Source organism: Lynx rufus, unplaced genomic scaffold, assembly GCF_022079265.1.
Source record: "Lynx rufus isolate CCGP_SWC_20201006 ecotype Redwood Valley unplaced genomic scaffold, mLynRuf1.p SCAF_7, whole genome shotgun sequence".
Lineage (NCBI taxonomy): Eukaryota > Metazoa > Chordata > Mammalia > Carnivora > Felidae > Lynx > Lynx rufus.
Window position 1 is genome coordinate 22,813,324 of NW_025814889.1, and position 17,048 is coordinate 22,830,371.

The 17,048-nt window shown below is 37.5% G+C and overlaps 1 protein-coding gene across 1 annotated transcript in view; it reads right to left on the reverse strand.

Annotated features, from left to right (window-relative positions):
- Nucleotides 1–17,048, reverse strand: part of ARHGAP21 (Rho GTPase activating protein 21) — a 135,468-nt gene that overhangs the window by 69,986 nt on the left and 48,434 nt on the right. Inside the window, 2 exon segments of the mRNA XM_047065806.1 lie at nucleotides 7,407–7,431; nucleotides 7,684–7,863. Coding sequence (XP_046921762.1) covers nucleotides 7,407–7,431; nucleotides 7,684–7,863 — 205 coding nt within the window.

Consider the following 17,048-nt stretch of genomic DNA (forward strand, 5'->3'; position numbering starts at 1 on the left):
ATGAAAATTACTAACGAGAAATTGAAAGGTAACTAATAGCTGGATATTTGCTATAGATACAACTAATAAAATCCTCATCAAGAATATTTAAAAAATTGTTTAATGTTTTTTAAATTTATTTTTGAGAGAGAAACAGGGTATGAGTGGGGGAGGGGCAGACAGAGAGGGAGACCCAGAATCTGAAGCAGGCTCCAGGCTCTGAGCTATCAGCACAGAGTCTGACGTGGGGCTTGAACCCACAAACCATGAGATCAAGACCTGAGCCGAAGTCAGACGCTTCAGACGCTTAACTGACTGAGCCACTCAGGCGCCCCTCCTCATCAAGAATATTTAAAGAACTCCTACAAATTAATTTTTTTTAAAGTACTGATACCCAATAGCCAAACGAAAGGTAATCAACCCCATTAGTTTTCAGGAAGATAAAAATGAACCCACATTCCATACCACTATACACCCACTAAAATGACTAAAATTAAAAAGACTGACAAATATTAAATGTTAGTGAGGATATGACACAACTGGGACTCTCACACCTTGTGGTTCAGTATATTAGTTGGTATAATCACTTTGAAAACAATTTAGCGGTATCTACTAAATGTGCCTGTATGCATACCTATTAGTGTTACCCCTGGATACACAGACCCACTAGAAATAAGTACCTGTGTTCCCAAAAGTTCATATATAAGAACGCTCATAGCTGCACTGGCTGAAATAGCTAAACACTGGGGGAAAAAATCCAACTAAATTATTATATATGTTCTCTTTGTTTTAAATCAACTTTAATGAGGTATAATTTACATGTAATAAAATGTGCTCATTTTAAGTGTGAGCTTCCTAAGTTTTGACAAATGTATAAACCCATGTAACCACCATGACAATCAAGATAAAGAACATTTCCATCTTGCCAGAAACTTCCCTTAGCCCCTTTGCAATCAATTCAGGCAACCACAATTTGGGTTGGATTTATCTTTCCTCCCATACAAATAGAATCAGACAGTCTGTACTCTTTTGTGCTTGGTTTCTTTCACTCATCAAAATGTTTTAGACAGCAAAAGCATGAACAACAAAAGAAAAAGTACATAAATTAGATTTCATCAAAATTAGGAACTTTTGTGCATCAAAGGACATTATCAAGAAAGTGAAAAAACAATCTGTGGAATGAGGGAAAATATATGCAAATCATATATCTGATAACAATCTACTATCTAGAATATATAAAGAACACTTACAACTCAAAATCAAAAAGACAAATAACCCAATTTAAAAAAAAAAAAGGAGCAATGGACTTAAATAGACATCTCTCCAGAGAAGATACACAAACGGTTAACAAGCACACGGAAAAGATGCTCAATTTCACTAGTTATTAAGGAAATAAATGCAAAGCAAAACCACAATGAGATACCACTTCACACTCACTAGACTGGCTATAATTCAAAAATGGAAAATAACAGGCACTGATGAGGATGCGGAGAAACTGTGACCTTCACACATTGCTGGTGCAAATGTAAAAATGGTACAGTTACCATGGAAATGTGGAAAACAGTTTGGCAGGTCCCCAGAATTACACATAAACACAGAATTACCACATAACAATGGAGCAATCCCACTCCTAGATATATACCCTAGAGATCTGAAAACAGGGACTCAAATAAATACTTGCATACACAAGTTCATAGCAACACTAATTACAATAGCCAAAAAAGGTAGAAACAGTCCAAACGTCCATCAATGGATGAATGGATAAGCAAGCTGTGGCATATACATGCAAGGGAATACTATACAGCCAGGAATGAAGATTGATTCCTGTTCCCCATGGACAAAACTCAAAAACATTACACAAAATGCAAGAATCCATATGAAAAACATGATATATTGTATCATTCTATTTTTATAAAATATCCTGAATAGGTGAGTCCAAAGGGACAGAAGACTGACTGGGATTTCTCAGGAACTTTGGGGAGGGGAGAATAGTGAATGACAGCTTAGTGGATATGGGCTTCCTTATGGAGCAATGAAAATGTTTTGGAACTAGACAGAGGTGATAGATGTACGTTTCATACATGACCTTTAATTCTATACTAAATGTCACTGAATTGTTCGCTTTACAACGGTGAATTTTGTATTATATGAATTTCACTTCAATATAAGAAATGTTTATGAGATTGATCCACAAGGCTATGTGTATTCCATTGCATTGATACACCACAATTTGGTTACCTATTCATATATTGATGAATACTTAGGTTGAATCCAGTGTTTATTTATTATGAATACAGCACTTATGAATATTCCTGTACAAATATTTTTGCAAGCAAATATTTCATTTATCTTTGGTAAATACCTATGAATGCCCTTAACATCTCTTACAACTAAGTGGAAAATACCAAAAACATTCTATCAGTCATGAGATGCATAGGTATCAAAAATATAACCAAATCAAAGATGGAAATCAATTGCAAATATTAAAGCAATGATGCTTTATCCTTCTGCTGAACAGACTTAAGCCAATAGGACATGTTCAATTAGGAAAAAGAAGAAGAAAATTAAAGAACAAGTATAAAATGCTAAGACTATGTTAACCAAAATTGCATATGAAAGTTGAATTAAGGTCTTTTAATACTCTTTACCTTTCAAGGGAACAGAATGCGCTTTCTTACATTTCCAAGGATGAATTATGAAAGTAAAGAATTTTCTGCAAAACCATGGTAGAAAGTGAGAGGAAACCCTAGAACCAGATGGCTTGTTTGTAGTCCAATGCTGTCCCTTGCTAATTACTTAAACACTTCATGCTTCAGTTTCCTCATCTAAAATAGGGAGGTGATAATATCCACCCCAGAAAGTTGATGAACTAATCCACAAAAAATCTTAAAACAGTGCCCGGCACATTATAAATCAGCTGCCACCACTGCCACCACACTATCTCCCCCTCCTCCTCCACATCATCATCATCATCTTCTCATCATCATCATCATCATCATCTTCTCATCATCATCATCATCATCTTCTCTTCCTCCTCCTCCTCCTCATCAACATCACCATCATCATCTTCATCATCATCTTATCATCATCATCATCATCATCATCTTCTCTTCCTCCTCCTCCTCCTCATCAACAACATCAACATCATCATCTCTACTTCCTAAAGTATCTTCAGGACAATATCAGACATCTGTGGATGTTCTAATGAATAGTATTAAAAATTAACAAAAATATGTAACTAATTAGTATATTTGCCTACCTACCAGAGAAACTCAAATTGATTAAACTGTCAAATACAGTGAAAAATGGATCCCAAGGGGTTTAGTCAATGCACAAGACATCAGCAAAGACCCACGGAACTCACTTAGTGTTGCTACATTTTAGAAATAGTGAAACACTCTTCTAGGACCTACCGGGACACTACTGACCATGGACCTAACCATAAGAAATTCCTCTTACAATGAATTTTCAGGTCCATTTTTACTGTTATATTATTCTGAGGGAATAGGTTTTCACCTTATGAATGGAAATTAGTGGCATAAAATACGCCCGATTTTCTCAGGTTTTCAGAATTTATCTCTTCATTAAATGGAAGAATGTTTGACCTCTAAGCATAATGGGTACTGTTCAGTGGGCATAAAATGATGAACTGGGCGAATTAGGTTTCATTCTCAGGAATAGGAAGTGTTATGATAAGAGAAGAAGGAAGAAAGAAGATATAATGAGGCTGTACCTTATATACAGATGTCAGCTCATGAGAAAATCAGGTATAATCAAAATTAATTATGAAAGTCATTTCGATCCTCCAGTAAATTCCAAAGTTTGGGTCATTGTTGTTGTTACTCTTTGCATTTAGTAGCTTCCCAGGTCCCAATTCTGGTGTCTATGGCTACCCAGGTATCCTATCACTCTTGACATTGAATTTGGAAATGCTCTATCGGTTTTTCAGAATTACCACATCTTTCCAGAAGTGGTCTGAGGAAGTTTCTATTTCTTGCCACTAAAAGAGCCTTGGTTAGAAAACTCCAACATAGGCCACAGAGCTCTTTAGTCAGAAACAACTGCAATCGGGGGCCCTGCGTGGCTCAGTTGGTTGGGCATCCAACTCCGGCTCAGGTCATGATCTCACAGTTCATGGGTTCGAGCCCCGCATCGGACTCTGTGCTGACAGCTCAGAGCCTGGAGCCTGCTTCAGATTCTGTGTCTCCCTCTCTCTGCCCTGCCTCCTCTCACTCTGTCTTTCAAAAATGAATAAACGTTAAAAAAATTCTTTTTAATAAAAAAAATTAAAAAAAAGAAACTGCAATCACAAAATAAATACAAATTTTTACTACTGAGAGAATTTATAAAATTCCCAGTTACTTTTTTGTACTATTAATGCTTAAATATACATTTTGATGCCGAAGTAGAAATCCAACAGTTACTTAGGTACCTAACAAAATGACAAACACACTCCTGGACATGTCCCTATAATTAAACTGCGACAGAATTTTTACTCATGGAATAAGTAGAAAAGAAATAACAGTAATTACAAACTTCTAATTATTCTTGTTTTGATTATTTATAAAGATCTTCTCCAGAGATTTAAGGGACAACAGGACAACAGCAAGACAGCAATTATCAACAACTATCATCAACAAAAAATATTCTTCTACTTTAACGGCCTTTTTCTTGTAAATATTATTTGCATCATAATACAGAAAACAAATCAACAAGAAAAAATAATTTTAAAACACAAGACAGTACACATATATAGGCTCTAAGAAACATACCAGAATGGAAGTTGGGTAAGGAGAATAATCAGAAAGTCAAGTGTCAAAAGAGATTCCACTAAATTGCCAAAAGGAAAGAACACTAAAACAAAACCTTTCAACTGTTTCACAGAATTTTGGCATTATCACAGGATCTCTTAGGAGTTTGAATAAAATTCTGGCAATTACTTCCTCTCCAGTGATTCTAGGCTTTGACTCGGATCATTACACTGGAGGCTTGGATTCTATTTCATTAAAACAAAATTCATATAAAAAGATTTCGTAATCTCAATATGCTTGAAAGTTTTATCAGCAGATGAAACTGTAAAATAAAAATCGTCATATTCAGTTGAATTAAAATAAAGAAACTTTATTCTCATAAAATATGTTCTTCTGGTTGGTTGATGAGTTGAGTTGAAATGGTATTATGAGGGCTATACTTTAGCTAACTAGGCCTCAATGGACTAACTTGTGACCCCACTACCAACTGGGATGACCAGAGCAAACCTAGGCCTGGGGGGCAGAGGAGGCAGAGGACGACTCGGTCAATCACTCCTTAAACTCCATGAACTTCCCAAATTCACTGCTCGCCAGGGAATCAGAACTGAGTAAAAAGTGATGGTTGCTCTTCTAAGATGTTCAGGGCTTCTAAACTGAGGATATCCCTGACTTTTATGTGAATTCTTTGTCCTCAGGTATTCACAAATACGGAACAAACTTCTTTGTTTTTAACTTTCTCAAGGCAGAGAAATATGACAGAGTAATTTCATATCATACTAACTATACCCTGTTTTATCCACCAATTCTTGACTTTACATAAGTCAGACTGCTTCTTAAAAGACAGCATTATTCTAGATGCTGTGTGTAACAGGCCACCTGAGCACCAGCACATCGTCCTGCGGGACGATGGGAGGACAGAAGACCCACATCCTCTTTCCTCTTGCTGAAGCTGGTTTTGTAAGCTTTCCCTTTCCTCGCTAACACCTATTTCTAGCTCATGCCAAGTAACATTTGGAATTCTTCCTGAACCCCAGTGCATGACAGATGGTGACACAAGAGTGGCCCTCCCTGCACAACAGTGATAACTTATGAAGGGTCCTACCTGGCCTTACACTCACAGAATACTTTTGATAATGCTGAAAGAAATTGTTTTCTTCCCCTTTAACCCTTAGCATGACCATTCTAAGACCGCAAATCAGATATGGGTATTACAAAGTTTCATCAACAGGGGAGTGGATAAACAAACGGGTGGATAACCAGTCTGCGGTGTATTCAAACAAACTAATCAGCAACAAATGAAAGAGCAGTGTTAGTATCTATCCGTACCCTGCAGTGGAACCTCAAAAATACTACAGCAAGCAAAAGACACAAACGAGTACCTGATATGGTATTCCATTTATAAGAAATACTAATCTGCAGTGATGGGAAGCAGATTAGTGGCTGTCTAGGAACAGCAGACTGCTGTGTAAGGGAACTTTATGGAATGATGGAAAGGTTTTTTGTGTTTTTTTTTTTTTTAAATTATTGAAGTATATAGCAATATACAATGTTACATCAGTTTCAGGTGTAAAACATAGTGATTCTACAGACAGGTTCTTTTTGGTATTAGAGCTTGATTGGGATGGTGGTTTCACAAGTTATAGATTTATCGAAATGCACCTTACATGTATAACTGTACACTTAAGATTGGTGCAAACATGACATTCTTGTTAAAAAGGTGTAACTTCAAAGTCATGATAAGAAAACATCAGACAAAGCCAAACTGATGGGCACTGTACAAAATAACGCACTGGTACTCTTCAAAGGTGTTGAGGCCATGAAATACAAGGACAGACTGAGGCGCTGTCACAGACTAGAGAAGACAAAGGGACAAGACAATTGAATGCAATGTGGAATCTCGCATCGGAGAAAAGATGCTGGTAGAAAAACTAGTGAAAAACCAAATAAAGTCTGTAGTTTAATTAACAGTATCAGACCAATGCTAATTTCTTAGTCCTGTTCACTGTAGCACGAATGTGTAAGTTGTTGGACATTATGCGAAGCTACACGAAGGATATACGGAAACTTATGTACTATTTTAGCAACCTTTATGCTAGTCTAAAATCATCTAGAAATAACAGTTTTTAAAATAGGCACATTTTATTGTGTGTGACCTTTAACTCATTAGAGTTCATATAAAATTAAAACAAAAATGAGTGGACATTAATAAGAAATATCCCCATCCCCGGCCTGATTCTCCTTTTAATAAGCTTATTAAAGATAATGCTTAAGTCAAGAGTAAGATTAACTATGAGAAGACCCCAAGTACTCTCTTTTTCACTATTCGAGTCAATAAATCTACTAGATAAAACACACAGCATTTCTTACCTAAAAAAAATTACTGAATTTAAGAGATTACTAATTAAATAAAAATATCACAATTACTTTCCTCAGAATCATAGATGTTCCCCTGCATAAGCACTAACATATAATTAACAATAAAATCACCGCATGTTGAAATCATGCTGAGACAATGGAATCCATAAAACAGTAAAATTATTTCATTTCTAGGGCTCTCCCATCTAAGAGTTATATATATATTTGGACTCGAAAAACTGTATCAGCTCATTTAATATTACTTAAGGAATAGAAAGACATGTAGCAAAACAGAGAAAAATTAAAATTTTTATAGCATACCTCCTCTGTTGCCATTTTCTTCATCCTACAATATAAAAAAAAAAATACCCATATGTGAATAGTTATTTAGAAATTCTAGTAAAATCAAAGCAAGCCTCAATTCAATTCAAAGTGCCCTCCCCAAAACGTGGCAATAACAACCTCATTAACCTCCAGAAGGATGGAGCCTTCATAAGGAAGGCACAAGGGGAGGATGAGAGGAAGATAAGGAGGAGACAGGAACTGCCTTGCATTGTTGTTGCTGTTGTCTTTAACTTACTTTAATTAATGTTCTTACCTTATATGAAAATTGAATTGCAGACTCTGGGGGATAAACAATAAAATGCCTCAATGTAAAACCAAAGCCTTGAGATGTTCTTTTCAACATAACTGTTTTGGGACCTGGCCAGGAGAATGTTTCATCTTCGGATGGTGATACAGTTTCACTTTGTTCTTTTCCATCTTTACTCTTTGATACCTAAAATAAAAAGACATTTAAAAGTTAACTAGAAAATTCAATAGACTTCCTCACTTGGACAAAAACCATATGTATGAGTGCAGATACAAACCTAAAGGAGAAAGAGGAACCATATTCTTTGTATTACAAATCACATAGATCATCGTGATTTTTCTAGAGAGGGATGCTATGAAAGGTAATCAGATGTAAGAAAGAACCCTTGGTAAATCTAACAGTTAAAACTGAAAACGCGATAGAAGGTATGAAGCTAACACCATGACCATCCCGTAAAGCACTAAGAAACACAAACTATGAAAGAAGAGACGTGATTCTCTTACTAAGAACACTAAAACTGTTATCAGAGAGTCCAACAGAAATAAAAGATAATTAGAAAATAATAGACAAGACCTTCAAGTCCTGAGCACAAATTCAGTACCCACACAGCTAGTCCTTCCACTACCCTGGCTATCCAGCATTCTGCTCTCTTCTCTTCCACTCTTGGCTTTCATCTGGTCATGGCTGAGAACCCTGCGCAATCTCCAATCAAACACCCACTCTTCATTCCCCCCCATCCATCCCTCAGCTCTTCTAAATCTGCCGTCTGGAGCTGCTGCCTCCTACCTCTTCCCTGTCCCTCACCACCTCATGTTCTCACTTCCCTTGTAAGCCAGCTTCAATTCACTCCATTGCCTTTCTCTTCCTTCCTCGAAGTCCTAACCTTGACATAATCTAACCTCGGATAAATAATTAACACTGCCTGCTCTGGGCCTGCACCTGTGTGGCCAAACATGAGCGGAGATGAAAAGAAAGAAAGAAAGAAATTGAACAAACAAATAAATAAATACGAAGCTGTTTTCATTTTAAGTTCATAACCTCAAGGGAGCTTTTACTGTTGTCTGCCAATAATAATATAGTTCTGTCCAGTATATTCGAGCTACATGACTATTTTATCCCTTCTCATCCTCACTTGCAGCTAATGACCCTGCTTTCTGTCACACTGAAAACCACAGGCCATGAGATGAGAGCTTAGTCACTTGCCACATCTACCCCCCTACAGCTGTGGCCAGCTTCTCCTGCCCTCTTTCTCATCACAATCCTGCTCCGATGGCCCACTCTTCTGGGGCCCCTACCCATGTACCAGACCCCTTTTACTGCTCACAGATGTGATTCCTGCAGTTCTCCCCTCTCCTTCACATCATCTATTTTCTTTACTATATTCCCATCAGCATAGACACATTTTGTAGGTTCTTTAATTTTAAAGTAACAACAACAAAATCCTCGAACCACATAGCCCTCTCAAGCTACCACCTTGTTGGCCACCACCACTCTGCCTATCCTGTAGAGCAAAACTCGTTGAAAGGTGACTACAGTTGCTCTCTTGAATTCTTTTCCTCCCATTTTCTTTTGAATCCCCTTAAGTCAGGCTTTTGCCACCATAATTCCCTGATACTGTCCCGGTCAAGGTTACCAACGGCTTCCACATTGCTAAACTGAGCAGTCAATTCTCAGTTCTTGTCTTAATGTGACTTACCAATGGGTTCAAGAATCACTTCTCCTTTTTGAAAATTTGTCTCCACTTGACTTCCCATACTGATTTTATTCCTAACTCATAGGCTATTTCTTAGTCTCCTTTGTTACTACGTCATCTGCTCAACTTCTGACATTGGGAATATCCAGGGCTCAGTGCATAGACTTTTCTAGTTCTACTCTGTGTTTTGGTGATTTCATCCAGTCTAATGCTTTAAATACCATTTATATATAGACAACCCCTAATTTTTCAATCTAGCCCAGATATCTCCCCAATCTAATAGGTATCTCAAAATTGTGTCTGCATTACTGCTAAGATTTTGTATTAAATTACAATTCCAAGTTCATCTCAACAGTTTGAAATATCACCTTTCTTGGGGCACCTGGGTGGCTCAGTTGGTTAAGCATCCGACTCTTGATTTCAGCTCAGGTCATGATCTCATGGTTCCTGAGTTCAAGCCCTGCATTGGGCTCTGCACTCACAGCACAGAGCCTGCTTGGGATTCTCTCTCTCCGTCTCTCTCTGACCCTCCCCATTTGTTCTCTCTCTCTCTCTCTCAAAATAAATAAATAAACTTAAAAAAAAAAAAAAGAAATGCCACCTTTGTCAAATGGCAAATACTTGAACATGCTTCATTTTATTATATTTTTATTATGTTTCACTAGTGAATCTACCTCTTCCTTCAGAATGACTTGCTTCATATAAAGGTGTTAAAACTTAAAAAATGTCCTGAAATTAATTTTTGCATGATAAAAAATTTATTACACTACAAAGAAAATAAATCCAAGAGACTTCTAAATCCTTAATATTTTCATCACACAGTCAATATTTGGGCTGTTAGTAGTTAGCTATTCATCAATTTCATTTTCTCTTCTTCCTGGAAAGATAACTAGATAGTAACATTCTCCAGGCAAACTTGCCATAAGAGCAGCTGTGACCAAATTCTAGTCAATGGAATTCTAGTCAGTGGAATGGGAATGAAAATAATATGCAATATACAAAAATCAGTTGTATTTCTACATACTTACAATAAGCATTGGTAACTGAAAAAACTTTTAAAATACTGCTCAAAATATGAAATACTTAAGGACAAATCTGACAAAAGATTTGCAAGGCTTATTAACTGAAAATCCAAAGCACTGCCGAGAGATTTAAAGCATATCTAAATAAATGGAGAGATATACCATGTTCATGGATCAGAAGACTATTCTTAAAATGTCAACTCTCCCCAAATTGATCTAGAAATGAGATCACAATAAAAATTCAGGAGATTTCTGTTTAGAAGTTAACATACCATTTCTAAAATTCACTTTAAAATGAGAAGAATCCAAACAGCTAAAACAAATTTGAAAAAGAACAAAATTGGTGTACTTACAGAACAAGAATTCAAGGCTTATCATAAAGCTACAATAATCAAGACTGAAATCATCTATGGAGACTTTGTGCACCTGAAGCTAATTTATCATAAATGCATTTTAGTTTATCCTCTCTTCTAGGACTTTGCTAGAAAGAGGGAGTAAGAGCAAACATCAACATGGGGGAATCAAGCTGAGTCTCATGTAACTGCAAAAGTAATCATACAATTAGGTAAAGTTTGCAGGATAAAGGTTATTATTCTGGGCTTAATCACCTAAATAGTTTAGTCAAGATTTAAGCAGTGACTAGATCCTCCTTTTGTGATCCAAATGAAAGAATCATTTTATACATGCACATAAGCAATCCCCCATTTATTCAGTAAATAAATACTGAGAACCTACTGTGTATCTAACACTGTTCCACCCAGTTAGGATACAAGGGTAAATAAAATATACATAATTTATTTTGTTTTCTAAATTAAGCTTCTAATTTTAAGATAATTATAGGTTCACATGCATTTGTAAGAAATAACACCAAGGGATCTCCTTAACCTTTATGCAATTTCCCTCAACATCAACATCCTGGAAAACTATAGTACGTATCACAACCAGGATAATGACATGGATAGCATCCATTCATCACATTCAGAGCAGTTTTACTTGTATCCTGTTTATGTTTAGCTCTGTGCAGTTTTATTGCATGTGTACAATTGTATATTCACCACCAGTCAAGATACAGAACAGTGCTTTTACCACAGGATCTCTCCTGTGGTCCTTTCATAACCACATCTACCCTCTCCCTTCGCCCCTCACCCAGCCCCTAACTCTAGGCAACCACTACTCTGCTCTGTATTTCTATCATTCAACAACGTTATATAAATGGAATCATGCAGTCAGTAAACTTCTGGGATTGCCTTTTTTCACTCAGCCTAATTCTCTGCAGAATCACCCAAGTTGTTGCATGTGTCAACAGCTCATCTCTTTCATTGCTAAATAGTACTCCATGGTATGGATACACCACAGTTTGTTTGAAGGACATCTTGGTTGTTTCTAATTTGGGGCTATTATGAATAAATATATTACAAATATTTGTATACAGGTTTTGTGTGAACATAATTTCCATTTCCCTGGAATAAATGTCCAAGAGCATAATTGCTGGGTTATATGGTAACTGCATCTTTAGTTTTGTAAGAAACTGCCGAACTATTTTCCACAGTGAATATACAATTTTAGGTTCCCAGGATGTATGATGCATGAGTGATCCCATTTCTTTGCTTCCTCGACAGCATTTGGTACTGTCATTATTTTTTATTTTAGCCATTGTTATAGGTGTGTAGTGATAGGTACTGTGATTATACTTTGCGTTTCCCTAATGGCTAATAATAAACATCTATTCATGTGTTGCCATCTTATTATATAATTGTAAAGCACAAAAGACTCTTCAAGACTTAATCAAGATTAATAAATCCTTTCATGTTACACATGAGGAAACTGAGGCCCAAATAGGTTATGCGATTTATCTGAGATTACTGCTGGCTAGTGTCAGGGCAAGAATTAAAATCATGGCTTCCTGAATCTAAAGCTAGAATATCTCCCCTATGTCATATTATGTTTCTTCTCTTTTATTCTGTAGTCTGCAAAGATTCTTCTCCCCAATAGCTCTTTGATCTAATTTATTATATTTTTAAATTTCACTTTCCTGCAGGACTACAATTTTACCACTTTGAAAACTGTCCATGTCTTAAATTTATCTTGAGTGAAGTATTATGACTTGGCCCCTGAGCTTCCAAATATATTCAAGTTTTCTTTACTTTTCCTTTGAATATAGAGATAACCCTCTTGCATTATGAGTTCACGTTTCAAGCTTCTTAACTAAGCCTGCTATGTCTTATTCTACTGACTTCTTCACAAAAATGGAGAGGATGGGATGAAGAAGAGTAAGGAATTTCTTTTTTGATCCTGAAAACTTTTAAAGATTTTTTAATGCAACACAGCTCAATTGTTTCTATTATTTCACCTCCCAGAACATCACACTAAATCCTCTCCAGCCTCCTACCTTTTCCCGACAGGACAGAAGGGAGGGTTATACTTCTTTCCACATAGAAAGAGAAGATGAAAAGAAATACACATATGGGCCTTCTCTACTCCTTTTCTACTTACCCACAGAGCCATTTGATGTGATGACTTTATCAGAAGGGCAAACCACAGGCACACGGTGAAGGGCACAGCAGTTACAGAATCCTCCACTTAAGAAGACCCCTAAGGCATGTCCCTCTCCACACGTCTCACCTCCCCACCATGAGCATCAAGTCATATACTAGCAGCATCAGGGTGCAAGAGGTAACCAAGAGACTAGAACAATGGCAGTTAAATTTCTGTGGATTAAGGACTGTCATTTGATCCCCCTAAAAGACTTCATAACAAGGTCACTCGATTGAATAAATAATAGCTCAAGGTTAAAAGAAACCAAAATAAAGGATGAAAACTAACTGCATAAAACCCAGACATAACAATTAGACAAAGCAACCCAAAGGAGTGAAAGAAGGTATAAGAGGAAAACAATCATATAACAATAAAGGAAATTAAAACCTCATGGATGAGAATACAAATTGGCATGACGGAACTTTTTAGGATAATAGAAATGTTCTAAAAGTAGGTTGTGATCAAAGTTCCACAACTGTATAAATTTAGTACGAACCACTGAAATGCAAACTGACAGTAGCAGGTGAATTTTATAGCATGTAAATTATACTTCAATGAAGATATTAAAAAAAAAAAGCTCACATAGGTAAAAAGGACAAAGTCTAAATGTTATCCTGAGCTGTCATGAAAGTAAACACAAGAGTTACAAAAGAATGCTTATGCACACAATAAATATATGACCCCTCAGCTATCTTTTGTAACTACTTGTACTTTAAGTAGAATCCGGATAGCTTCCTAGCAGTTTCCAGGAACCAGGCTGTGTTCAGCTTAAAAAATTCTAATATTAATTCTATCATATACCTAAGATTATGAGTCCTACTCCTACTTTGAAAGTATTTTAGTTTATCTTACCACTGACAATGTTATCAGTTTCCTAAAGTAAGATTTTTCTTATTTTAGTGCCAGGAATTTTTTTTTTTTTTTTTTTTTTTTTTTTTGAGAGAGAGAGAGCAGGCATGGGTGTGTGCACAAGCAGGGGAGGGGCACAGGGAGAGGGCAAGAGAGAATCTCACTCAAGCAGGCTCCACACTCAACACTGAGCCTGACACAGGGCTTGATCTCAGGACGCAGAGATCATGACCTGAGCTGAAATCAAGAGTCAGAGGCTTAATTGACTAAGCCACCCAGGCTACCCATAGGCCAGACTTCAAACTGATAACACATCCTTTTTTTTTTTTTTTTAATATTTTTATTTATTTATTTTATTATTATTTTTTTTAATTTTATTTTTGAGACAGAGAGAGACAGAGCATGAACAGGGGAGGGGCAGAGAGAGAGGGAGACACAAAATTTGAAACAGGTTCCAGGCTCTGAGCTGTCAGCACAGAGCCCGACGCGGGGCTCGAACTCACGGACCGTGAGATCATGACCTGAGCTGAAGTCGGATGCTCAACCGACTGAGCCACCCAGGCACCCCTGTTTTTATTTATTTTTGAGAGAGAGAGAGAGAGAGAGAGAGAGAGAACACAAGTTGGGGGAGGGGCAGAGAGAGAGGGAGACACAGAATCTGAAGCAGGCTCCAGGCCCTGAGCTGTCAGCGCAGAGCCTGATGCAGGGCTTGAACTTATGAAATGCAAGATCATGACCTGAGCCAAAGTTGGATGCTTAACCTACTGAGCCACTGGGTGCCCCGATACAACACCCTTTTAAGATGTTTCTCCTTTACAGTTTTGAAATGTTACCACAGGTAGGGCTGTCGTCTGGCTGGATTTTTTTCTTTGATAACCCAAGGAGACGGGATTGCACAGAGGGGACTGAGCACAGACTCGAGCCAGTCTACCTGGGCCTGGGTCCTTGGTTCTCCAGCTGTGGACCTTGGACAAGTTCCTTAACGCATCTGTGCCTCAGTTCCACATCTTTACTATGAGGATAATACCAGTGCATACTTCACATCCTTATGGGATTAAAAGAGTTAAAGTCTGTAAAGTGCTTAAAACAGTAAATCATGGGGCGCCTGGGTGGCTGAGTCAATTAAGCGTCCAACTCTTTTTTTTTTTTAATAAGGTGAACTATTTTATTTTATTTTTTAATTTATTTTTTAATGTTTATTTTTGAGGCAGAGGGAGACACAGCGTGAGCAGGGGAGGGGCAGAGAGAGAGGGAGACACAGAATCCGAGGCAGGCTCCAGGCTCCAAGCTGTCGGCACAGAGCCCGATGCGGGGCTCGAACTCACGAACTATGAGATCATGACCTGAGCTGAAGTCGGACGCTTAACTGACTGAGCCACCCAGGCGCCCCTTAAGTGTCCAACTCTTGATCTCTGCACAGGTCGTGAGCTTACCATTTGTGAGATGGAGCCCCACATGGAACTCTGTGCTGACAGGGCACAGCCTGCTTGAGATACTGCCTCCCTCTGCCCCTCCCCCCATCCCCACTTGTTCACTCCCTCTCTCTGCCCCTGTCTTGCTTGCTCTCTCTCTCTCTCTCTCTCAAAATAAATAAATAAACACAACAATTAAAAAAAAAAAAAGAACTGGAAAACAATGTTAAAACAAAACCAAAAAAAAAAAAACAGTAAATCACACATACTAAGCACTAGTTAACTGTTCTTTAAAAAACCCAGAATAGGGGCGCCTGGGTGGCGCAGTCGGTTAAGCGTCCGACTTCAGCCAGGTCACGATCTCGCAGTCCGTAAGTTCGAGCCCCACGTCGGGCTCTGGGCTGATGGCTCGGAGCAGGGAGCCTGTTTCCGATTCTGTGTCTCCCTCTCTCTCTGCCCCTCCCCCGTTCATGCTCTGTCTCTCTCTGTCCCCAAAATAAATAAAAAACGTTGAAAAAAAAATTAAAAAAAAATAAAAAACCCAGAAGTCACCAATAAATAATGGCTTCTTTCAAAAAGGTATCATGAAAACAGTTTTCAGATACTCAGATGAACCATAAACCACAGTGTTGTCTGAAGGGAAAAGAAAAATCTGGATTTTCCATTGAAGTTTCTACTAGATTTTTACAGACATCATAGCAAGTCTGATGGAGACCTGGGTTCATGGCGATTGAGTAACCCGTCAAAACCAACCGGCTAGTAGGTGATAGAACTTACTCTTTAGCTTCTGTGTCATGAGTAGAAAGGAAATGACAACCATCATTTAGATATTGCTTATCTTTAAAGTACTTCCTCCATAGTTGTAATGCCACAGAGAGGTTAATCTTACAGCAAATTATTCCTCACATATTAGGTTTCCTTGGTGTGGCATTTCTCTGCAAAATTTTTCAACATATGTGGAAACATGATGTTTTTCAGGGTTTGTCTGTTTAAAGTCCAATTTAAATTCCAAGTTCAAGCTAAAACACACTTGAATAAAGTTTTTTTATATGCTAAGTATGCTTGCTAACCCTTGACTTGCAGCTTCTGTTTCTAGAGTCTCCTAAAGATGTATCTAGATGTGTTTTTCCAAGGATTCTAGTTCTCAGTAGGTATTTTAATATTTAAGAGATGAAAGATGATGAGCAAAGAAACTGAAAAATCTAGATGACTTTAGTCTAAAATATTTCAAATTAAATACCTGGACTTAATTTTTAAAATGTAACTCTTGGGGCGCCTGGGTGGCGCAGTCGGTTAAGCGTCCGACTTCAGCCAGGTCACGATCTCGCGGTCCGTGAGTTCGAGCCCCGCGTCGGGCTCTGGGCTGACGGCTCAGAGCCTGGAGCCTGTTTCCGATTCTGTGTCTCCCTCTCTCTCTGCCCCTCGCCCGTTCATGCTCTGTCTCTCTCTGTCCCAAAAATAAATAAACGTTGAAAAAAAAATTAATAAAAAAAAAATAAAAAAAAAATAAAATGTAACTCTTAATTTTTACATTAATTATTTCCTTGCAAATTCCTATAATATCTTTTATCTAGGTTGACTGTTGACATGGGTCCTTTCTGCTGCTATTCCTATATGCTATGATTTACAATTATTTTGAATCAGTATTTTTTTATGTGATTTCCTTTCCTATTCAGAGTTCTGGTTTTAAATGTAATTTTTACATAGATGCACTTTTCTCCCTTCTGTCTCTTTCTCTCTGATTTTCAGATCCCAATATTTCAAAGACACAAGTTCTTAATTCCTCAATTTTACAACTTCACCCTCATAAAAGATAGGTAGGTATTTTAAAATTTGTGGTAAATTTAAAAATTGGGAAGA